Genomic DNA, 24,799 nt, shown 5'->3' on the forward strand with positions numbered 1-24,799 from the left:
AAAAAAAATTTGTGCCTAATAAATGAACGTGATAAACTCTTTCAGGAAGGATTTTTCCAAGAATCTCGAAAACTTAGAAACATCGTTGTTAGCTAATCCGTAAAGCCAGAAAGGAGCATGGCGCTCACATGCTCAATAAGTTATTGTATTTGGACCCTAAGAAATTCCACAAAAGTGTCCAAGATCTCATGGAAAAGGTCTCTTCAAAGTTTTTCTTACTGGACAGTAATGGTGACCCAGTGGGTGCGAATGTCATAAATGATCATTTTGCTTCAATTTGTAAAATTCACCCGGCACTCCAACATATGCCGGCCAACAGTGCAGTGGGTGACATTCCTGTGATTGAAGTTCATCAGACCCAACTTAAACTCAAAACTCTTGACACAAATAAGTCACTATACCCAGGTGATATCCCTACCAAATTGATTGTGGAATGTGCCCAGTATATAAGTGTACTTCTAACTCCTATTTTTAACCAATGTTTTGTAAATGCTATTTTTCCAGTGTGTTTTAGACGAGCTATTATATCTCCTATACCGAAAACTAAAACCCCAAAAGTTCCCTATGACTTAAGACCAATATCGGAAATCTCCATTTTTTTCTAAAGTTTTTGAAAATTTTACTTTCAGTTTCCTTTTTGACGATATACAAGATAAAATCAACCCAAATCAGTTTGGCTTTAGGCCGAATCATAGCACCGCGCAATGCTTAATTTATATACTTGACACTGTTTTCAAACATCTTGAGTTAAATAGTTCCTACATTGAAACTGTTTTCGTTTATATTAGCAAAGTCTTCGAAAACTTGGATCATCGGACAGTTATTGATAATGCAAGGGCTTTAGGTGCCAGAGATTTTGTTTAACGTATGGTTGCTAGTTTTTTTGTCTGACCGTAAACAGTGTGCAGTCCTCCCTAATGAGGATTCATCAGGTTTTTCCTCGATTTCCAGTGGAGCACCTCAAGGGACTTAATTAGGTCCTTTAGCATTTTTATTGTTTTTAAGAATGTTTTACCAAGCTATGGCAACAACTCTTTTAAATTTGCGGATGATATTGACATTGCTGAACCTTTATCAAACATCTAATACTTTAAATGTTACACTCGACTAACTCAATAACAGTGTTAAGAATAATATTGACAATTTTAAACTCAATTTAAGCATATCCAAAAGCAGTTTCATGCTATTTTCTTTTTTTTTAAATACACTCCCTATCAATCATTATTTATGTATACCAAATTTAAATACGATTAAACTGCTTGGTGTGCAGTTGGACAACGACCTTAAATGGAACTCCCACATTTCCCGCTTATCTAAATCTGGTAGTTTTCTCCTTAAATCGTTCTCCCTTCTCAAACGGTTCTCTATGTCAATCCAGAACCTTAAAATAATTTATTGTTCTTATATAAGACCCTGTCTGGAATATGCTGGCCCTGTCTCGCACCCTGGGTTGACCAAAGACCAATGTTCTAAAATTGAAAGTACTCAAAAAAGAGCAATAAAAATTATACTGGGGACGGCGTATATTAGATACGATGAAGGTTTGGCTAGACTTGAACGTACTACATTGGAATCACGACGTCATATCCTCACCATGAACTTTGGTCACAAGTGCCTTAGTTCTGACTATCATCGACGTTTTCTCCCTCCCTTTAAAGAAAATTCCCCAATCCTTCCTAATACAAGACTCAATGGTCGTAGAGCTCCAAATACCCAACTGGACCTGTATCCCCAAATGATGACCATGAGCTACAAAAACCCTTTTGTCCCCTATTTTGTTTCCCATTTTAATAATTGATTTAACTTTTGTTTTATGTTTATCCTCTAACATCTGTTTTAATACTGATCCATTTTTTTTATTTTTTTTTTATGTTTATCCCCTAGCATCTATTTTGTTATTGTAATTCTGACGTGCTTATGCTAGCTTTTGTGCTATTTTAGCCAATAAATCATATTCTATTCTATTCTATGTTCCCTCTCCAAGTTTTTAGCATGTGATTTTTTTGTAGTCCAACGATTCTGATATTTCAGAGTAAAACGACAAAATTTTTCACCATTCGATAACTGATATTTAGCTTCATCTATGTACCAAATTACATTTACTTTTTTTTTAAACACTTTGATATTGGGTTAAAAAGATGCGAAAAATTAGTTTATATCATTGTGCAAAAAAGTCAATGTAATATGATAATTCTGGCTCGGTGAACGGATTTATTTAAAAATACTTAACCAAATAAACCATCAGTGCACCCATCTAAAATTTCCAAAGTTATTTTAATATAAAAAGATTGACTTTCGGTTTAAAAACCCAGTCCAGGTTCCGTTTATTTCATTAAATAAGCATTTAAAAGGACAATATCCCAAAGGACTCGGTGGCCCATTATTTGGGAAACAGCTTAAAATAATCAATTAACATTAATACTAAACTTAACCAGAAAATAAATGAATAAGGAACAAGAAATCAACTCACCAACCGTTCACACGAATACGGTGAACTCTCAGTCACCTGACAATCGCGGCAAACTTTTCTCTATGCCATCGAGAAACTAACACTAACTAAACAATACCCAACAATTAATAAAATCTTATCTATCTTTAACTGCTAGCAAAAAACCTGTCATGTGCTTCTTAAACGAATCAATCGTCTGCGACTTTTGGAATTGAGTTCTGAGCATACCCCACAGTCACGACCAGAGGGAAGTCTGACCGAACTGAGGGAGTGGCCGGAACTATTACATCATCCCGATTATGAACTGCGGCTGGATTAAATTCTTTCACAAGTTGAAGCAGTCTAGAAAAGCCCCATGGGAGGTCTTCATAAAAGTGTTGGCATGCCCGCAAAGATACTGACAAAATACAATATATCCTTGATGTTCAGGCGATTAACAGAAGTTTCAGTAGCTAACTGTAGGACCCTAGCCGCTTGCTCTTGAAGGTGGTGAACAGATCCAATTACAGATGGAAATGTAGACATCCCGACAGACAATCAGTAATGCAGATAAGGATAAGTAAGAGAGAAGTATAAAAGACGAAGGATAGAAAAAGGAAATACTCGCTTCAGTTTCCGGATGATTCCAAGTCCAAATTTACTTAAACATTGCGACTGATAGAATGTGTGACTCCCTCCAATGTGCCCCTTAAATGGCAGAATTTCAGTCGTTTTAGCACGCAAAATGAATGCTCCGCATATTTCCAAGCAATAGCAAGATTGGAGAATAGAGTTAAAAATGAATGCGAAATTGGAAAAAATTACTGTAACACACAGTTTCAAAACCTTTATCAGTTAGTTGCGCCAATTCACAAGAATACAAATTGGGAGGAAGGCAATAATTCTTTTTTCTATTTTTTAAATTAAAATACAAATAAGGTATTATTTTAATCTTTGATAGCGGCATTTTTTATTATTATTATTATTTCTTTTAGTGGAAATACAAAAAAGGTATTGTTCGAGCTTTTGGGCGACCCCAATTGCCATTCCTGCTATCAGGACGATAAGAATCGAACGCATACCTCCATTTACCTTAGACACAGCCAGCCCAACAAGGACATTAGGCCCAGAGATAACACTGCTGGTAACTTTGCGATTTCATCGCAACCTCAGTCAATACAGCATCAATAATAAAACAAGGCACCAGAAGCACGACTTGAAATACTGCTACTTATTGATTAAATATTATGCCGAGTTTATCACAAAACTCTCAAAATATAGGAATGAAACAAAGTTTTGGAGTAGACTTTGTTTTCTGACACAAAGCGTCTCTGCTCAAGTAACAAGAGTCGATGTGGAATGACCGACGATGGCGTCTGGTTATTGAAGAATGTTGGTACTGATCACCAAGAAAAAAAATTTCGCATTTAGAGCTATCTTTTAGGCTGTCTCACGGGTGATATTACTGACATTTTCGATCATATCATTTTGCTCTAAAGCAGAGAGGGACTTAATATTTTTAGCTAACAGTTCAAAAATATTCTGGCAATTTTGTGCTTCCGTAAACCAACGTCAATTAGAACAGTCTTTCGAATATCCCTTCATTTTTAACAATCTTGGTGTTGAACAAAAGCCTGCAATGTTTGCAGAACCACCCCAAAGGATACGAAATGGCTTTTTAAAAAGTGAGAAAAATTCACCTGGTGATACACGGCCCTACAGATTTGGCATATATGTTCTACAGGCAGGTTTAAGAGCTTCTGAATTTTGCTGAACATATTGGAAAAACCAGAGTTGAATGAATGGGAAGCAAAAGGGCAAGGAGGAATGAAGAAAGCTATGGAAACAAGAAAGCAAAATCACTTTGAGACTTTTATTAAGAGAAGGGGCTTCTAGGAACGCTAATAGTAATAAAGAAAATACAACCAGACATTGTTTGGAAATCTTCATAATATTTTTTATACAACAACGAGACTGAATCCTGAACAAGTCAAAATGTACTCAAATGTTCTTTACGTGATTTCAAGTGGGCACCGTGTAATGTAGCTCGTATGTTAGCTTAAATTATCCTGCTATAAAATGGCCGGATTATGCACCTTACTATTCGTCTGGTAGAGAATGAGTGCAAAGGTCCACAAACAGTTGATTCACGGACATGATGTTAAAAAAAAAAACATTCTTTACCTGTAGGGCGATTGAATGATAATATTTTGAAAGCTAATCACAAACAAAAATTTGAAACTCTCACATTATTTTATTTTAGGACAACTGCTGAGATCAAAAACAAATACAGACATTTCAAACTGGATGCTGATATGCTCTGATCCTATCATAACAAGCCATAAAAAGAAGCAAAAACAACATTAAAGTTACTTAATAAATAAGTGCTTGAAAAGGCAAATATTGAGCAGAAAATGTCCGACTCCTAACGAGAAACTCCTAAAGGTGCACACCTAACGAGAAATATGAAAACAATGAATTCTTTTTTCTTCTTCTTTTTTTACCTTTAAAGTTGAGACCATAGGTTGATTTATTTATTGGTTGACTTTTCTCCTCTTTTTTTTCTTCTTCTTTTTTTACCTTTAAAGTTGAGACCATAGGTTGATTTATTTATTGGTTGACTTTTCTCCTCTTTTTTTTCTTCTTCTTTTTTTACATTTAAAGTTGAGACCATAGGTTGATTTATTTATTGGTTGAATTTTCTCCTCTTTTTTTTCTTCTTCTTTTTTTACCTTTAAAGTTGAGACCATAGGTTGATTTATTTATTGGTTGACTTTTCTCCTCTTTTTTTTCTTCTTCTTTTTTTAACTTTAAAGTTTAGACCATAGGTTGATTTATTTATTGGTTGACTTTTCTCCTCTTTTTTTTCTTCTTGATACATTCAGTTAATTTGTTGTTTCTGTTTGTTTTTAATTAATATTAATTAAAAAAAAAACATTTCCACAAAATAAGTTTTTCAAAAAAAGTAAAGAAATACATTAAACCAAAAATGAACAAAAATAGAATCAAATATTCTACCAAGCAAACAACTACCACAAATCAGTATCAATAAATAAATGAAACCAAAAACAAACAGAAATTAATATGAGTAGGGTTCTACACACCATGCTTTCTAAGAGCCAGAATATAATTTGCAATTTACTGAAACAAATTCTTTTAAATGTTTTCACTTTTATAACTTTAAGAAATCAAAAATTGTTAAAATTTTAAGAAATAAATATGAGCATATGTATATTAAACTGACAATGCACATTTTCTTTTTCAAGTAAATTCATTTGAATTTTTTTCAGTAAAGTACAAAGTATATTCTGGCTTTTAGAAAGCATCGTATTTAGAACCCTACTGCTATACCCCCAGGGCATAATTTAAAACCCTTACCCTGAGAGCTGTGTGGGGGGGGGGGGGGTTCATCCTTAAAGACCTAATTCCTTTAACTCTCAACTACGTTAAAAAAAATGACTATCTCAAAATTTTGATTGGATGTGTTTGGGGAAATGGTGGGCGTGAGAGGGGGTTAGTTGCCCTCCAATCACTTTCTACTATAAAAAAGGGCAATAGCCATTTAAATTTCCAATTGAATGAACCCATTTTATAAGTTTCTACGACAACGCTTTCTATAAAAACTTTATATGCCCCAAGGGCATAACTTACAACTCTTGCCCTGAGAGGTGTAGGTATCATCCTCAAAGACCAAATTTCCATTCAACTGCAGGATATGTCAAAATTTTGATTGGATGTGTTTTGGGAAACGGTGGCGTGAGATGGGGGTTAGTTGCCGTCCAATCACTTTCAAGTATTAAAAAGGGCACTAGCCTTTCAAATCTCCATGAATGAGCCTTTTTTTGAAGTTTCTACGACAAAGCTTTTAATAAAAACCTTATATGCCCCTAGGGCACAAATTACAACCCTTGTCCTGAGGACTGTGGGGGGAGTGTTCTCCTCAGACATAATTTCTAGATTTTTTCAACTACGTTGAAAAAAATGGCTATCTAAAAATTTTGATTGGATGTGTTTGGGGAAATGGTAGGGGTGATAGGGGGTTAGTTGCCCTCCAATCATTTTCTACTATGACAAAGGGCACTAGCCCTTTCAATTTCCGATTAAATGAACCAATTTTGAGGTTTCTACAACCGAAAACCTTTCTATAAAAACCTTATATGCCCCCAGGGCATAACCTAAAGCCCTTACCTTGAGGGCTGTGGGGGGTTTGTCATCCTCAATGACACAATTTCCAGGACTTTCAACTACGTTGAACGAAATGGCCACCTCAAAATTTTGTTTGGATGAGTTTTGGGAAATGGTGGGCGTGAGAGGGGGCTTAGCTGCCCTCCAGTTACTTCCGACTATTAAAAAGGGCACTGGCCCTGTGAATTTCCAATTGAATGGACCCTTTTTGAAACTTCTTTGGAAACGCTTTCAATAAGAACCTTACATGACTCCAGAGAGTAAATTTCAAGCCTTGCTCTGAGGACTTTTGGGGGAGTGTCCTCCTCAAAGTCATAATTTCTAGATCTCTCAACTACGTTGAAAAAATGGCTATCTCAAAATTTTGATTGGAAGTGTTAGGTTAAATGGTGGGCGTGGAAGGGGTGTTAGTTGTCTTCCAATTACTTTCGACTATTAAAAAGGGCACAAGCCCTTCCAATTTTCAATCGAATAAGCCCTTTTCCAAGTTTCTACGACAACTCCTTCGATACGAAGTGCCCTGGTCTAAAACCAACCAACCAAGCAACCAAAAAAATAATATATTGTGGCAACATCGTTCTTTACTTAGACAGCGCAATTGCGCTGCCTATGATTAGTTAATGTCATGCCCTAGCCAAGCAGATTTTTTGTGCTTTCCTGGCAGAAATGTTATGTAAGTTATGTATTTTGTTTCTAATATAGATCATTGAAACTTGAACTTAAAAAAAAAAAAGGTCTGTAACTTCAGATTTACCATTTAGATGATTTCTTCTAAATTAAAAAAAAAAAATCAAAATGATTAATAATGCAAAAGACATACCAGAGTGGCATAGTATTTTTCTAATTCTTCCATGTAATGCCTTATTAGTTCACTACCTTCTTGACTAAATTGCTTAGGTTCGTTGAAATTCCAGCCCCCTCCGCCAAGAGGAATACTAGGCGCAGGTTCTTCCTCACCTACACCTAGTTCTACTTTCAATCTAAATGAAACAAGATATAGTTAATATAAGCCGTATTGCGCTCCCATTCTATGGCCTGATTAAGTGCGCAAAAATACTTCAGCTACAGTTTTGCAACCAACCCATTGGTGCTCCTTTTTTATTTCTAAAAGTAACAATTAAAATTATAATTTTTAGGAATAAATTTATAATTATATTTATAATACTTATAATTATATATTTGATCTCAGCATAAAAAACTATGCTAGGAATAAAATTATATTTCCAGCTACGCTAGTTAAGAAAAAATATTACTTAACAGCAAAACTCATACGAAACAGCAGTTAGGACTAAAACCTCATTTACTTGAAATCATAAAAAAAAAGAATAAGAAAAGATCCATCGGGTGCTATTTTTTTTTCTGGCATAAAAAAAAGTTGAATGATCTTCAATTGACTTGTAAGGCGTGTAAACACCTTTTTTATAAGTCATTTCTATCATTAGTGCCTTCGTCTTAATTATTTTCTCACGCTTTGCAAAACTGACACCCACGCAAAATGGGAGTATTGGGGGGGGGGGGGGTATAATATTCAGTGAATGCCAAGTTTTCCCCCTGCTTTTGTTGTCACCGAATTAAACATTATGCATCAAAAGAGTATATTTTTTTACGGTTAGTGCAGCATCTAAACATCCCATGTTACACTTACTGACGGATCAAAAATGGGCTTTGTAGAGTCATGACCAGCCCCAGGGATAAATTCCTTAAAGAACCCTTGCCCCACCCATCTTTTTTCAGATTAGTAGTTCAAAGGTCAGAGCAGTATGTCCAAATACTGGATGGAACAAACTACCTCCAATTTTGCCTCCTGGGAACTTAGTATCGAACCTGTATCGATAAGATACAAGGTTACTGAGCCTTTTATGCAGTCCAAAGAAGAAACTAGATGTGCCAAAGATCAATGCTAAACTTTCTTTCCTGAATGCTCTAAAGTGCAGATTTAAGAGTGTGCATTTTTTTTCTATTCCATCAGTTATGTCTTTGAGCATCATGATGAGTAGCACACGGCATGTAATAACATCTCTTTGGCCCTTTCCTGCAATTAACAAGAAAACTTTTTCCAAAAAGATAGGTTTTCGAAGAAAAGTAAAGAATGACACTAAACCACTGAGCAGATATAAAGTCAAATGGATTTCCAAGCATAAAACTACCACAAATCACTATCAATAAATAAATGAATACCAAAACGAACAGAAATTACAATAAATGACCAAGTCAAGCTCAAACCAAGCCAAAACTACCGCAAATAGGAGTAGGGTTAACAACCACTGTCCCTTCTAAAGACCAGAACGTATTTGCACTTTACTGAAAACAATTTTTATTTTGAGCTGTATGTTCTTATTTCTCAGAACACCAACAAATGTTCAAATTATGTTCTAGTCTTTAGAAAGTACAGGGGTCGTTAGCTTTACCCCTCTTTGTAATAGTTTCGGCTCGATTTGAGCTTGATTCGGTTATTTACTGTACTTTCTGTTCGTTTTAGGCTTTCTTTACTTATTGATGGTGATTTGTGGTACTTTTACGCTTGGGAAATTATTAGACTTTATTTCTGCTCATTTTTTGTTTCGTCTAGCTCTTTACTTTTCTTTGAAAAACTTATTTCGTGGAAAAGGTTTTTTAAACTAATAGTAGGAAAAAAGCAAGCATATGGAGAAATTTTGTTAACTGCTAGCTTTAAAAATAAGAAGAAAATACTACTAAGTAATTTATATAAACTAGGCATTAATAGCATATTTCTTGTAATGTATGTTACCAAAATGTGAATACTAAGAAGAGCAAAACTTTTCAATTTGTTATAATTCCTTTGCTATCAATAAATATAGATTCTGACAATACCCAGTTTCACAGTAGTATTTAAGGTAATTTTCTAGTAAAAATGAGTTTTCTAGGGGGTGCCATAGGTGCACCCCTGAGTGAAAATATATGAAAAGAATTGATTTTTACCACTCTCTATGAATGATTGACTAAATATTTTGTGAACGGCGGTATTTTAGGCTCTTACGCGGGAGTAAATCTAAACATCAAAAATACTAATATTAAAGACATAAATAGCTGAAAAATCTGAACTTACATATTATATACAAGATTTATCTTATTTTCATGATACCAATAGCTATAAGGAAAATATGCTTCTGTATAATTACATAAATGCAAAAATAATTTCACAATTTCACTAATAAGCCTTGTGCTATGTTCTAACTATGGTACTGGATAAATCGTCCTTGTAGGGAGGGATAGTCATAGATACAGACGGGATCAATCTCTGCGGGAGGGAGTCATATCGCTTTTCCTAAGAGATGGGAGGGGGAAAAATCGGCAAGGTCACTACTTTTCAATTATTCCAAGAGTCAAGTCCTTCCAGGCTACTTTCAGAAATACCCTCCCTATGTGCAGTTTTGGGGAGTATATTATCGTATTTTTATCCTAATTTTCTTATTTGGTAATTTAAACTATAACAACTGAAGACAGTTTAATTGCAAGGAATCTTCCTGATAAACTATTTTATTCAGTTTTCACTCTTCATAAACATTCACACACAAAAGAAAAAAAGAAAAAGCAGAACAGCTTAAGTCCCAATTCAAAAGCTAAATATTTCCCAGCATAAATATTATCCAATTCTAACATTAGTCTTTCAGTGCGAAAAAACATTTGGAGACATAAAAAAGAAGAAAAATCCAAGTCATCCAACCAATAATCCCAGAGGTAACTTATGTCGAAAACTATCAAATAATTATAATAATAGCAAATGAAAAAGAACGTTTTTATACTGACACGGGTGTGTGAGACTTGAACCTGCTTACTCTCGTGATTTCGAAAAAAAAGAGAATAATTTTGCCTGGAGAACAAGAACGTTAGCACAATGGGGGGGGGGGGGGGGCTCATCAAAAGAGCAAAATCAAACAATTAAATGACACATATTTGGAAATAACCACAGTTCTGAAATATTGAGGGACACGGACCCTTTATCCCCTCCCCCCTCTGATTAACAATATGCCTGTGAGGAAGCAAGAATGTGGAAAAAATTAGTAGTTGATTAATGTTCTACTAAAAAAATTAGTAGGCATGAAGCACTCTCTGGAATTAGTAAAAGGAAAAAACGGGAGGGAAATGGAGGCAAAGCCGTACAAAAACAAATACATTCCATAAAAAAGTAAACACATTCAGGAACATATATCTCTAAAATAAATTCTAAGCATATTTTGTAACATTATTTATAGATGTTTTACAAACTAAAAAAAAAAGATGACACCTACTTCTGCTTAATTCTTAGCATATTCTCCCCCTGACAGACTTTATTTTAGATAGCAAAATAAAGGTGGAATTCCAATTATGTTTGACAAGAGTAAAGTAAGTTGTAATTGAAATAATTTTCAGTTTAAAGCGTGAAGGTGAATACATCAATGTCTCAGAAAACTAATAATGAATAAATAAGTAATATTACCGTTCATCTAAAGACATTCTTCTTTCGGGCTCCATCTCTTCACTAGTTACAGACGAAATTTCCATTTCTTCGCTGTGCGCTACCACAGGACTGGTCGGAGGTTCTGGCAGTGGAATTGCCTGAGGCTCGATTGTTATAAGGACGGTGTTATGAATTGCTTCCTTTCTTGGCCGGGGAATCACCTCTTGTCTTTCAATGCTCGTGATAGTCTCAATAGCAGATGGTTGCAAGTTGTTAAACTCAGGAGCCCTATCTTCTATTGGAACTTCTTTGAGTACTGGAACAGGGTGATAGCTTGGAACTGGGGATGGGTGTCTGTAAAGCTGAGCTGGAGAATGCGGTGCAACTATGGGAGAAACTGGCTTAAAAACTCTTTTTGGCGACCATCTTTTGGTCTTTGGAGATGCTGCTCTTTCAAGGTAGGGAGACCTCCTAAAACCTTTCTCTATTGGAGACTTTCTAGGTGATAACTCTCGTATGGATGCTCTCTGTGGCGATAGTCTTTTGTGCGTTCTCCTCTGTGGCGATCTTCGCCGAGGGGATCTATGTCGTTTTGGTGATGATGAACGGTTATGATACGTCGAAGAACCCCCTTTTCGAGGAGAGGACCGTCGCCGGTTCCTAGGTGATGCATGACGATATCGTTTTGGTGAATGAGCTCTCTGATTCGGTGAAATACGCAATGGCGATCTTTTGGTTGGGGTTCTGGAATGTGACCTTCTTAAAGGAGAACGGGATATAGACTTTTTTCTTGGTGACCAAGACCGCTTACTCTGTGGAGACCTAGAACGTTGCTTTCTGTACGGCGACCGGGACCGTGAAATTTTTTGTGGAGAACGCGACCTGGAGAGTGTCGTTCTGCGAGGAGAATGATCTGTACTTTCAACCAAAGGTTTTGCAGTTATGTTGGCCTTGCTATTCTGAAAATGTATGTCTTTGATAGACTCATCTAGCTCTTCTTCCTTATCTTCTTTGGGACATACAAGAGAACTGTGAGAACAAGGATCTTCTAATTTATCTATCGATTGTACTGTTGACAAAAAATTCTCATAGGTATTTTGTTTATATGTAATATGAACATTAGCAGATACTTCATCACACGTAAAATTCAGTTCATTTGCACTTGCAGAATTTGCAGACTCTTCATCAAAACTTAGCTTTCCATCATCTGCTGTAGCAGAATTATTCTCTTCAGATTTTGAATCCTGAGCATCCTCTTCTTCCTCCTGATACTTGATGAGTTTGCTGATGCGAGAAGGCAGTGTCTTTAATGCAAATTTTATTCTTACAGGTTCTTTAGCTGGCTGGATATTCATTTTGATGGGATCAGGCATCGTTAATGAAACCTCCGAGCAGCTTTTTACAGAATCAGACATGTACAGGTCAGCTGAAGGAGAATCAGAACTAGGCATCCTGTGTGAAATGCAAGTTTCTTTTTTTCCAGTAAATGGCAACTTTATGTTAGATAATTCTGCTAAATTTAAATCAGCTCTCGATTTTTGAGTTTTTGGTAATAGTGGATACACGTTTTCCCCTAAGTTATTTTTAGGCACTTGTGGAACTGGAATTGCACATAGTTCTACAGGTTCATGTTCATTTACACTTTGCTCAGGAAGTGGTATTTCACTTGGGGGTGGCAAAGTGGGTAGACTTGATGACTCAAGTAGTCTGATACACGTTTGAGGGGAATCTGAAGTCAAACAATTACTTTGAAGAGCATTGACGTTTAATTTTTCAAAATGGGAATTATCTTTGCATAAACTCTCATCACTTAAACCAACTTCATCTTCTGCTTTATTGGATAGAGTTTTATCTTCTAGTCCATTATCAAGAAGTGTTTCTTCGTCAAGTATACTTAAATGATTCTGAATTTCGACTGTATTCTTTGTTGGAGCACTATCTTCTTTGTCAATTTCATGATTGATATTGGTCAAACTTTTATCACAACTATAGCTGTTGCAAGAGAGCATCTCTTTTGCAATTTGAGTGGGAGTCAAATTGGGAACGACGTCAATATCCTTTACTTCATTTCTATTAAAATAGAGTAAAGAAGAGGAAGAATCATTTGCATTATAAATTTCACTTAAATTTGATGATTCTTCAGACTGAGTATCATCATTAAAAATGTCAGCATCAGCACACTGAAAAGGATCATATTTTTCAGGAGATGAAGCACCTTGGTCTTCTGAAGATTTAGGGTTTGTTAAGACTACATCTTTTACACTACTATCTAATACTGTCTTACAAAAACCATTTGAACCTACCTCACTTTCATCACTTTTATAGTGATCTAACATTGTGAATTGTCTTTCAATATCATTTGCAGAATTCGAAATATTTTCTGATTCAATAATAAAACTGCTCTTTGATATAGTTTCAATATTAGTGTCCACTCCAATGAAAGAAGGTGGATGATTGCTTGGAGATGCATGACCATTAGCAAAAACATCATTTACAAAAGTATCTTCTGCTTCTACACATCTTCTTTTCTTTAATTCCATTGATAATGAGGGACTCCTGCTCCTTTCTTTTTTATGTTTTTTCTTTCTCTCTTTTCCATCAACACTTTCTGAGACCTTTTTCAATTTTAAAGCAGACTCTTCTTCTTCTAATGAGCTAAATTCTTTGCTTCTATCGCGTTTTCTCTTTTTCTTCTTCTTGGTAACTTCTTTAGACTTCTTGCTTCCTTTCTTTTTGCCATGTTTTACTTTTGTTGCCCTCCTTACTTTCTTAGTTTTTATTTTACGTTTTTTCTTTTTCTTCTTTGGACTAGGTTTTCTTAGTTTTTCATGGCTCTTTTTTCGTTTTTTCTTAATCCCGTTTTCATCTTCTTTTAGCTCTACAATTCCAGATTGAGAATTATCAATTTCGAAGTCAACTTTATAATCGTGATTTGATAGCCTGGAAGGGGTCAAATCTCGCAGAGTTTCTCCCTGACTACTTCCAGGAGGGGGCTTGACACAAATTTCTGCAACTTTCTGCCTAGAATATGATATAGTTGGTTTTGTCTGTGTAAAAGTTACAAAACTTGAAGGAATTTTGTAGATATATCCATTTAAGCCAACAACAGCAAGGGTATTAGTATTTGTACTATGTTTCTGCTTCAATTTTTTGTGCTTTTCTTGCTTTAAGTTTGTTGCTGGAATAATGTTCAAAACATCCTCCTCATCAGCCGAAATCATCTTACCTGAAATAATATAAAATAAGAATGACAGTAAAACACAATCTGCTTTCCATACCAGTACTTTATTTTCATTTGTATGTGCATACATAGGAAAACAGAAATATCCCGAGCACTACAAGACCATCAAAAGGCTCCCTATGAACGCTTTATTAACTGTGCAAAACTTTATATTTTAGGTTAGCCACATAATCATGGAAAAACGCTGATTATTTTCTTGTTCTTTCATTGTTTGCTTATGTTCAGAAGACCTTTATGTTCCATGAGGAATATTGCTGGTTTACTCTTGCAAGCATTATGCTCCTTGTGATATAAAACTCCTTATTAGAGAACCTGTACTTGTAGATTGACAGGCAAAAAAAAATACACAAAAATAGATAAAGGTCAAGCTTGAAAGTTGAGAAATGGATGTGAACAGTCAGGGGTAGTGATTCTATATATGTAGTGAGATATTTTATTTGATAGTAGTGCAAACATTAGCAATTGCTAACTATTTGATGTTATGTTGAAAATATGCTGAGTTGTGTATAATATTTGAGGTGGTTTTAAAATTTCGTTGCAACATCCCTCCCTCCTTTCCTATGCCCCCCCTCACCAAAAAAAAGAGGCAAAGAATACCAGAAGATGAAAATTGAAAAATGAATGCTGAATGGACCAAAAGTTTTGATTTTAGTAAAACATAGACAGGCTACTGTTGTGCTAGATCTGCAAGAAAAACATAACTCATACAAAAAAAGAAGCAATTTAGAAAGACATTACACCTTTGAGCATGTTTCATTCAGTGAAAAATATCCTTTTGGTGAAGCAGGAATTAAACACATAGCAGAGCTTCAAAATCAATAACCAGAAAAACCTTGGGCTTTTCACAATTGTTTGCATCCTTCAACTAGCCTAAACATGTCAAGTGTGGCTGAATTTCATGAAATAACAAAAAAAGGGAAAGCCTTAGTGCACATATTTCACCTCAGGGTCGAAGTAAGCACCAGAAGCTCCAAGATATGGTGATCGAGGATCTGTTATAGACTCAGAGCAGCTCGAGAAAAATATGCTAGATATTTCTCTTCTGTTTGAAACAGAAATTAATAAAACTGATCCGGTCAATTTTTGTTTAATGATATGAAAGACCCCATATCTCGCTACTAATTTTTGATGAATATACTACCTAAAAAAAAGCCCGTGTACTTTGTATCAGGCTTAGCGGACCTTCATTTGCCTGTGTTCATCTCTTAGTTACGTACAGCTCTGTGCTCCAGTGGCAGATCTGTATGTATTTTGTTTCTGTGAAACATTCTTCGATAAGATCATGAGACAATTGTATACTTTCAACTACAGCTGCTTATTGTTTATACCCTGTAGTAACAATAATTACTGAAATTACAAAATCATCAAATCCACTTATTGATGTTTTTTAAAGATCTTGTCAATACTAAGCTGTAGTTTATTTTTCCGACATGTTAGATCACTTCCCAGCCATTTCTCATTTTGAAACTTTAATTACGTTGGCACTGCAGCCATTTTAAAAAATTTTATAGAAGCCTCAATTTAATTTATGAAAATGAACACATAGAAGATGAAAGGGATATACAAAAACTTTTACAAATTGTTTTAGTGACACAGGAAAGATGACAGTAAATTCTGTTCCATGTGCTAATTTAAAATATAGACTTCCCTGCCGCCTCTGTGTAGTGATTTTATAGGTTTTACTCCTGTGTCTGAATATAATTTTAAAAATATGAATTTAGAAAGGTAAATGCTAGATGATGAAAATTGATCAAATACTAGAAAGGTGAATTGTGGTGTCCAACAGGGTTCTATTCTGGGGCCACTTATATTCATAGTACACATTAATGACATCCAGTTTGTCCTAAAAGGACCATCAAGGAGAGGCTGCAATCTTTAGTCTGGAAATTTACTGGTGGAGTCTGATATTGTAATGAGTAACAATGAACTAGTTCAAGAATTTGCAGATGATACAGCAATTGCTCACCAGATACTAAAATGGATAACTTAGTAAAGTACCTTCAAATGACAATGGAGCAAAATTTATAATTGGATGGATGCTAGGAAAGCATCAATTAATGAAAAAAAAATCTAATATTTTGGCATTTTCTAGAACATGAAAATCATGTAGGTCCTTTTTTTGGAATAAGTACTTTGAGAGGAAATATAATAAGACCAGAAAATGGTTATTCCAAAGACACTACTTGAGTGTTTATCTTGATAAAAATTTACCATTTAAATGTCATGCAGCATTGATTGGTCTAAAATTTTCAAAAGAAAATAGACTGTTGAAAAAGCTGAAGCAGGGAAATCCTATCACAATTCCTCAAATTTTGTATTTAGTTTTTATTCAATACCACACATCGTATTGTCTGAGTAGTTTTATGTCAAAATTTACAACAAATATATATGGTTATGTTATCTGATTAATACATTGGTAGGTCCTGTAAAATAAGTTCATTCATATTTGTCACTTGACAACCTTTCTGTGGGGTCTTGATTGATTTTCGATAATAAATTTCTGAACTGTCTACTGACTTGATGTTTATAGAAACTGTTTTACAAGGCAATTGGTAGCTGTTGGTTGCACATTTCAGGACAACCGTGTGAGCTGATTTCTAATTTAATGTCACATGTGACAGGTGTTGAATTCTCTACCAATAGAGTTGAGAAAAAAGTGAACACATTGTTCATTTAAATTAGATATAAGTACTTCTTTGATGTTATTGATATTTCTTCCTAATTTCATCTGTGATATTTATTTGTTTATGTTTAGTGAGTTTCATAGATCCTGATTTTATTCCCTACTGAATAGAAGAACATTTAGTTAAAGTAGATTATATCATGGAAATAATTTAGTAAAATGAAATGGGTCCCACATTCTAGAAAGAGGAGAACTGCATCATATATTTGTTTTTGCCTTTTTAATTTTGAGGTTCCTTAATAGGATTCTTACTAGATGTTGGAAATTGTGGTTAATAAGATTCTCATTTTTTTTATAATTTGATTGAGTGGCAATGTATTGATATAAATTTACAAAAAGCCAAACTGACATGACCCATGCTAGAAGATACAGGGGCAATTAAGAGTAAATTCACTGTTTTAATGTGTGACAATGAAAGAAAAACTTTGATCAATTTCCATGGTCTCTTAATGCATATGAATGAAAAGGAGAGCCACCTAGAAAAAGACTACTTCAACATTTTGATTATTCACATGAGATTTTTTTTCTAGTAAATTCAACAATTTAAGAGTCACAAAAGCAACATTTTCTTGAAAAAATCCTTTATACTGAAATTAAATTGTCATGAATTTTCAACCTTTAATATAGACATTTGGAAATTAGAGATGGGAAAGTTAGAATTGAAAAACCACAACATGAGTTAGACAAAACTTGAACAACTACCATTAAATTAAGAGGAACTGCAGAGGCAAAAATACAACCTTGGACTGCACTGAACTAAATAGAAAAACAAGATTTTAAATTTTCATAACATAGAATAGTATCCCTAAATCCTTTGATCAAACAATAAGATACCATTTGTCACCCTTTCTATCTTTGCACCATTATTTTCCACTGACCAGGCATTTCCCATCAGTTGTATCAAAAGTACATTAAGGAACCAGTTATGATGAAGAGATGAGATCATGGTTGAAATTAAAAACCAGCAACTACAGACCAAACATATCCAAACTATCAATAGAGATGTAACACCAAAAACATCATTGATAAACAAGTTGTCATGAAATACAAATTAATAAAAGTAGTACTCATTCTTAGTAAATAATATCAAAGAGTTTGTATTAAAAATACAAACTATTTGGAGAAATTGTGGTGTCTATCTTAAACAGTTTAGCTTACAAGAAATTTAGTTTTAAACTGAAAGTTAGGGTTATAAAATCAATATAACATATACTTTTAAAGGATATTAGCATTTAAAATCTAGCTGTGGCTCTTCATTGGATTTTTTACAGTTGTAAAACGTTATTTGGCTCTTGCCAAAGGGGAAGAAGGAGGCTAAATCCCTCCCCCTCCTCCCCAGAGGTATTGTGTGAAGAAAAAAACATCATAAATATTGCAGACAATTTTGTATTTTGATAAATTACTTGTCTATTTTGACCAAATTGATGCTGAAAAAATCATCAACTGGCTGCTTTAAATTGTGCATTTGAGCATTTCCTGCAACTTTACAGACCATTTCTTCTTTTTTTGTTTTTTCTTGGCTTTTTTTTCTTTTAATATCAGTAAGCTCCCCTTATTGAAAATCAAATTCAGGATTTCTTTTTTTAATTATTAGGAAAAAAAGATCTTTTTTCCTAAAAAAGAAGTTCTGAGAGAAAAGTAAAGAAACCTGTCAAAACTTGAGAAAAGCAGATACAAAAGCAGTATCTGTTACACAAGTATAACAGATATGGCTAAGATGAATCCTAAAAAAAAACAGAAATGAAAATCAATAATAAACTCCAATTTAAAACTAGCAGAAATTCCTAAAATAGGAGTAGGGTTATCACCCTATAAACTTTCTAAAGGCCATAGTATCATTTGCATGTCACTGAAAACTAAATGTATTTTAAACACTACATGGCCTCAGCAGATGGATCACAATATTCCCTCCTCACAAGCAATGCTGAGAAGGATCTTGGAATCCTTGTGGATAACAAGCTCAAATTATTAGCCACACTCTGACAACTGCAGCAAAGGTCAAGTAAAACTGGGTGTAATCAACCAGACCTTCAGTAGTCAGTGAAATGCTATTATGATAAAGCTAATTGACATAAAGTGGAGTTGAATATATTAATTGTCACCCATCTCAATAAGGGGAATCAGCAGGCACTGGAATGTGTACAAGGAAATGTCACCAAATGCATAGAAGACACGTGATAACCCATCATGTCTTGAGAGGCTCTAACTTCTCACTCTCAGCTAAATAAAGAAAAGAGGAGCTGTTATTTTAGCACACTAGCACCTGAATTCAGAAAAATTTTGATAATACTGCCAGAACAAGAGGCCACTCATGAAGTTATTACAAATAATACCAAACAAAAAGTTCAGAAACAGCACTATTTCCAATTTCTTATATCTTCTCTCTTGAAGTTTTATAGGCTTAGAATATCACAAGCCAGACGGACCTAATCTACCTTAATTTCGGCTATATCTACTTCGATCTGTGTTCCCCTGAGTGTAGGTTACAAGAGCACAATCCTCAGGATCTTAATAGAATTTCAAGTAATGTTATAATTTATTAAAAAAATTATTTATAATAGGCTTTTTGTAATATTGTGAATTAGTGTAGTTATAAGTATAATACATTCTGGAATGAAATCTGATCCTAAATTTTGCCCAGTTTTTTCCTTCTTTTTTTTGAAACCCTACCTGAGCTTTGAAACGCTTAAAATATTGTACATAGAATAAATCATAACTTTTGAACAAAAAAATTTGTCCTTTAATTTTGATTTTATTTTACATTTCTGTGACTTGATGCTTCAAAAACACAATTACAATGATAAAAATAGTATTTTAGGTCATAATAGTGATCTTTTTTCAAATTTAATAAATATTTTTAATAAATCTTATAAGACTAAATAACCATTACTTAGCAAAGACATGAGTCTGACACATACTTCTTTGGACTTATACAACGTCATCAAAGGCCAGTTCCCTTGGAGGTTGAAAGGATGCATGTGGATCCTTCAAAGGACCCTTCCTTGGTCAAGATTTCAGCTGTGGATCCATTTTTGAAAATTTCATTCATCTATCTGATCTACTATCAAACTTGTCAAGAAGAATATCATCTATATTTTTATAAACTTTCCAAATTCTGATGGAATGTATTATTTTTTATAATTATTTTTGTTGGTTTGTGATGCCCATTAAAAAAAAGGAACTAATAAAAAATGTAAATTTAATTATGTAGCAAAGGGTTATCGCTACACAGTCGGGGAGAGGACGGCTAGGAACAAAAGGCCCGGTAACCACCACTGCGTTGTGCTATATTGTTTAGTTTAGAAAAGAATTAAGGTTGCTTATAGGACAGAAATTGGATAGAAAAATATACTATTTGGTTCTCTTTCCAAACATAATAATCACTGTTGTTGAGATTGTATCCTAGTCCCTCCCAAATAGGGTCAGATATAGCCTTAGAACATATACCAGGATTAGCTAATTTATGGATTTGCTGTTACTTTTTGTCTAAAGATTGTTTTGGGTACCTGACTGACTGACTGTATCTTAAACAGTAGATTTTTTTTGCCAAATGTCTAAGGCCAAATAAAAACCAAGTCATCCCTAGTTGGGGTGGGAAGATGTTGTAAGGAATGATTTAAGGGAAATGGGAACTTTCTGGGTGGGTGTAAAGAGGGAGGGATTGAATAGATTGGAATAGAGGAATGTAAATAGCTGTGTTGGGCTTGGGTGGCTTTGTGCTGCAGTTAATTGTTAGTAGTAGTAAAATCTGAAGTATTTGGACAGTGCCTAATCTTAGACAAATATTCTGACTAAAATGAATCATTTCCAAAACACAGATAACAGCTTCCTAACGTTGGACATGCTGTAGATAGCTGAGAACACCTAACAGTTAAAACTAGGCTAGTTGTAATTGACTGACTTCAATCTTAAAAAAAAAACATTTTTTCTACCATTTAAACCTGTCATGTAGTCTATACAATGTTTTGAACCATAAAAATAAGAAACAGGCAGAGATAGTAGCTTGATAATACCTTCCCAGGTTATATTTTAGGTCCTCAGCTCATTCCTGAAACTTTTACTCACCTACTTCAACAAGATTGGAAGAACCCCCCTAAACTAGGATTTTATGTATATTATTCAAGAATGATTTAAGCATATAGGAAACAATAGAAGTGAACCCAAAAATCTGGCTGATAAAAACATTCTAGCCTATATATTAATAGGCAAGAATTTTCATACATTTCTAGACTAATAGTTATTGGGGCATATTGTTCTAACTGTTCAAATTGTGACTAAGCATCCTATTAAACAACTGGTTATCTTCTTTAATTTATCATCTAGGGTATAGTTAGTTCATATTAGCCTAGGGCTATATCTAGCCCCATTAAGAAGGGATGGGGGGCAATTGTAAAACACTGATTATTATATTTGGAATGAGTACTGAATGGAATCAAATAGTAGCCTACAGTTCTTTTCTTCCTATCAATCTTTAAGTAGGCTAACCTTAACCCAGAAGAGGGGGTGAATTGTTCTGGGACCACTATATCATCACTGTTATACCTAAAGGTCATATCTGACATTTAAACCCATATAAGGTAGGCTAATGTCCAAAAGCTTTTGCTAAGCTGTTCTCAAATGTACAATCAGTACAATAATATAGATCATGAGGATTAATAGACTCGGCAAACTCAGCTGATTCTCTCTTTGAATGCAGTTCAGCAAACAGTTTTTCTAATTATCCCAGAAGTCTGGAAATGTAAAGGTAAAATTCTACTTTAGCTACTTTTGCCTATCATGGAAAGGGGTTAGGTTAGGAAAATGAAACTTTCAGGGATAGGTCTACAGGCTAAATATATATCCTGGGAAGGTATTTAGAAGTACCTACCTCCAATCCTTCTCTCTCTAGACAGTCCTGAAACTTGTCTACATGATATTTTGACCCCATGAAATTTTGACCAGACAACATTTTAGGCTACCTTAATTTTCAGTTATCAGTTTCTTTTTTTCTTGCTTTAGATCTGAAAATGCAATTCCTGTTATTTGAGCAGATATTTTAGGTAATTTTTTTGTTGTTCATATTATTGACTTATGAATAAAGTAAACATACCCCTCAATGCCTTTTTTTACGCTCTTTCCAAATATAATAATTATTTTGTCAGAAATGAATTTCACCCTCTCCCCTATATATATACCAAACCAGGGTATATATTTGCACATTAGGGGGGGGGTTTAAACTTACCTCTTATTTACATCAGAAATAAAATTTACCAACACCCCCCCCCTAACATTCAAATATATACCCTGAATTGGCATATATAGCAGTGGAGGTAAAATTCATTTCCAACAAAAATGATTAATATATTTGGAAAAAAGGCATCAAGTGGTATGTTTACTTTATTTGTTAGTCAATAATATGAACAATGAAAAATTTACCAAATTTTAATCCATATCAATGTTTTTTTTAGGGAATGTGTTTGAATATCTTTAAAACCTTATCCTATAATTGGGACTAAGCAAAGTTGTGAAGCTGAAAACAATTTTGGGTAAATATTAGCCAAATCATATTATTGACTTACAAATAAAGTGAATATACCATTTGATGCCTTTTTTTATGCTCTTTCCAAATATAATACTCATTTTTGTTGGAAATGGATTTTTCCCCCACCACTATATATACCAAGTCAGGGTAGGCCTATATATTTGTGCATTAGGGGGGTGGGGGTAAATTTTACTTCTAATGTAAATGGGAGGTAAGTTTAAACTTTACCCCCATCCCCCTAACGTGCAAATATATACCCTGAATTGGTATATATAGGCTAGGGGTGGGGGTACAATACATTTCCAACAAAAATGGGTTTTATATTTGGAAAGAGCATAAAAAAGGCATTGAATGGTATATTCACTTTATTTTTAAGTCAATAATATGATTTGGTAAATATTTACCCAATTTGTTGTAGGCTACTTCATTTAAGTAGAAGATCTATTTTGCAACGTTTCACTTTTATAACATACAGATTTTTAAAGATCATCAAAGGTCAGGACCCTCTAGACGGAGGTAGGTACTTTAAAATACCTTCCTGGGACATACTTTAGCCTGTAGACCTGTCCCTGAAAGTTTCATTTTCCTAACTTAGCCCCTTTCCAAGATAGCCAAAAGTAGCTAAAGTAGAATTTTACCAATGTAAATATAACCAACCTTTAGGCATAAAAAGCAACAATATAACATGCTGTTTTGAAATCCAAATTAAGCCTAGCACAAAAAAACTGGATCTTATTCAAATCTTTCATGGCACACAAAGACTGACCTTTAAAGTTTACCTAGGCTACAGAAACTAGATTGTATTCTTTTATTCAGTATTTGCTCAAAGTAACCACGATTAAATCTCTATCATTTCAGCCTTCTTTTCTAAATTCGTCGGATTCAGCTTGATATTTGAAGAACACAACCAATTTAAATCTTTTCTTACAAAATTTGGCACTATGCTACCATCTATGTTTATCAAGAGAATTAATCTGCATCTTCAAAAATAGCATATAACCTGTGTCACGTTCAACAGAGTTTTTAGTGATTAATTGCAATAACATATTGGACAAGTGCAATTACTGAACTTTATTTAATGTCGTTTGAGCATCAAAATAAATTTCTTACAGAGAAAATGAAAAAAAATCTCGCAAACCCATAAAACATATGGAATTAACCGAACATATTAGAAGCGTCTTCTTCTACTACTAACAACTATATGCAGCATCAAGCCACCTGAGGCCGACAAAGCTGCGCACGTTTCTCCTCCATCTAAATTTAGTCAAAGTATCCCTCTTTACAACCTTCAAAGAAGCTCCAGTCTCCCTTAAATATTTACTTACAACCTCTTCCCACCACCCTATTTGGGGACGACCTGCTTTCGTATGGTCCTAGATGGTTGGCCGACAGGGGTGATCTTCAATAATATGTCATTTTTCATCCATAGAACGTGTCCTAGCCATCTCGAACTTTTTCTCATAATAGCTCTAGAAAGCGGGATTGAATCACATTACTCGTGTAGCTTACTGTTTGAAATATGTGAGTCCGACGGGTATCCAAAACAATCTCTATACAATTTATTTGGAAAATATTCAACAAATCCTCCTCCAGCTTTCAGAGTATCCACGTTTCAGAATCATATCTGAACGCTGTCATCACTGTAGCTTCCAATATTCAACCTTGAGTTGCAGATTTATCTTCCTAAACTTTCAAACTTTTTTTAACCTGGGCCTTGGCTATTCTACTGTTAACATCTTCATTGTATCTACTGTCTATTAGTAATAATACCTAAGTTAGTGAAGCTGTCATCTTGATCGATCTTCTTGCTACTCAACACCCCCTCTTTAACATCACTTATTCGCAGTCTAGGTGACTCCTTCACATTAATTTTCAAACCTATTCTTGCACTCTGAAACTTTAGAAGCTCCAAAAAATGTATTATTTTGTTAACTTTTATCTACGACATTCAAATCATCAACATAATTTAAATCTAGAATAATTTTGGTTCCCCATTGGATTCCGTGCTCCTTCATAGTTTCTGCGGCGCTTCTTAGAACAAGGTCTATCAAAATGATTTTAATGAATAGTAATAAGACCCAATCCTGCTTAATTCCTGATTCAATACGAAACCAGCTACTAACCTCATTTCCTATCTTAACCGTAGCAATGTTATTCTCTTACATTATCCCAAGTCTGTTATCCCATACAAGAATAAGGCTTCACTAAGCTTTTCTATTGGCTGAATCAAACACTTGCTCACAATTTATAAAACTATTGACTGAAGGGGTTTGATGAGTCCGGCACTTGTTAGTTATTAATCAATATGGAAAAATATGGTCGACACATTCTCTCCCCTTCGT

The 24,799-nt window shown here is 34.4% G+C and overlaps 1 protein-coding gene across 2 annotated transcripts in view; it reads right to left on the reverse strand.

Moving 5' to 3' along the window:
• The window catches only part of LOC148946892 (uncharacterized), a 64,631-nt gene extending 41,277 nt beyond the window's left edge, over window positions 1-23,354 (reverse strand). The window contains exons 1-3 of one of the 2 annotated variants that reach the window (XM_089096709.1): window positions 23,237-23,354; window positions 11,052-14,238; window positions 7,434-7,593 (exon numbers count right to left, since the gene is read on the reverse strand). In XM_089096709.1, the coding sequence (XP_088952835.1) occupies window positions 7,434-7,593; window positions 11,052-14,233 (3,342 nt within the window). In that variant the 5' untranslated portion in view covers window positions 14,234-14,238; window positions 23,237-23,354. Of the gene's footprint in view, window positions 1-7,433; window positions 7,594-11,051; window positions 14,239-23,223 lie in introns of both variants that reach the window. The other variant, XM_089096707.1, reaches the window with a different exon arrangement.
• Between the last annotated feature and the right edge of the window lie 1,445 nt (window positions 23,355-24,799).

This window comes from Artemia sp. Qi Xiang Cuo, chromosome 11 (genome assembly GCF_049724085.1).
Source record: "Artemia sp. Qi Xiang Cuo chromosome 11, ASM4972408v1, whole genome shotgun sequence".
NCBI classification, from domain to species: Eukaryota; Metazoa; Arthropoda; class Branchiopoda; order Anostraca; family Artemiidae; genus Artemia; species Artemia sp. Qi Xiang Cuo.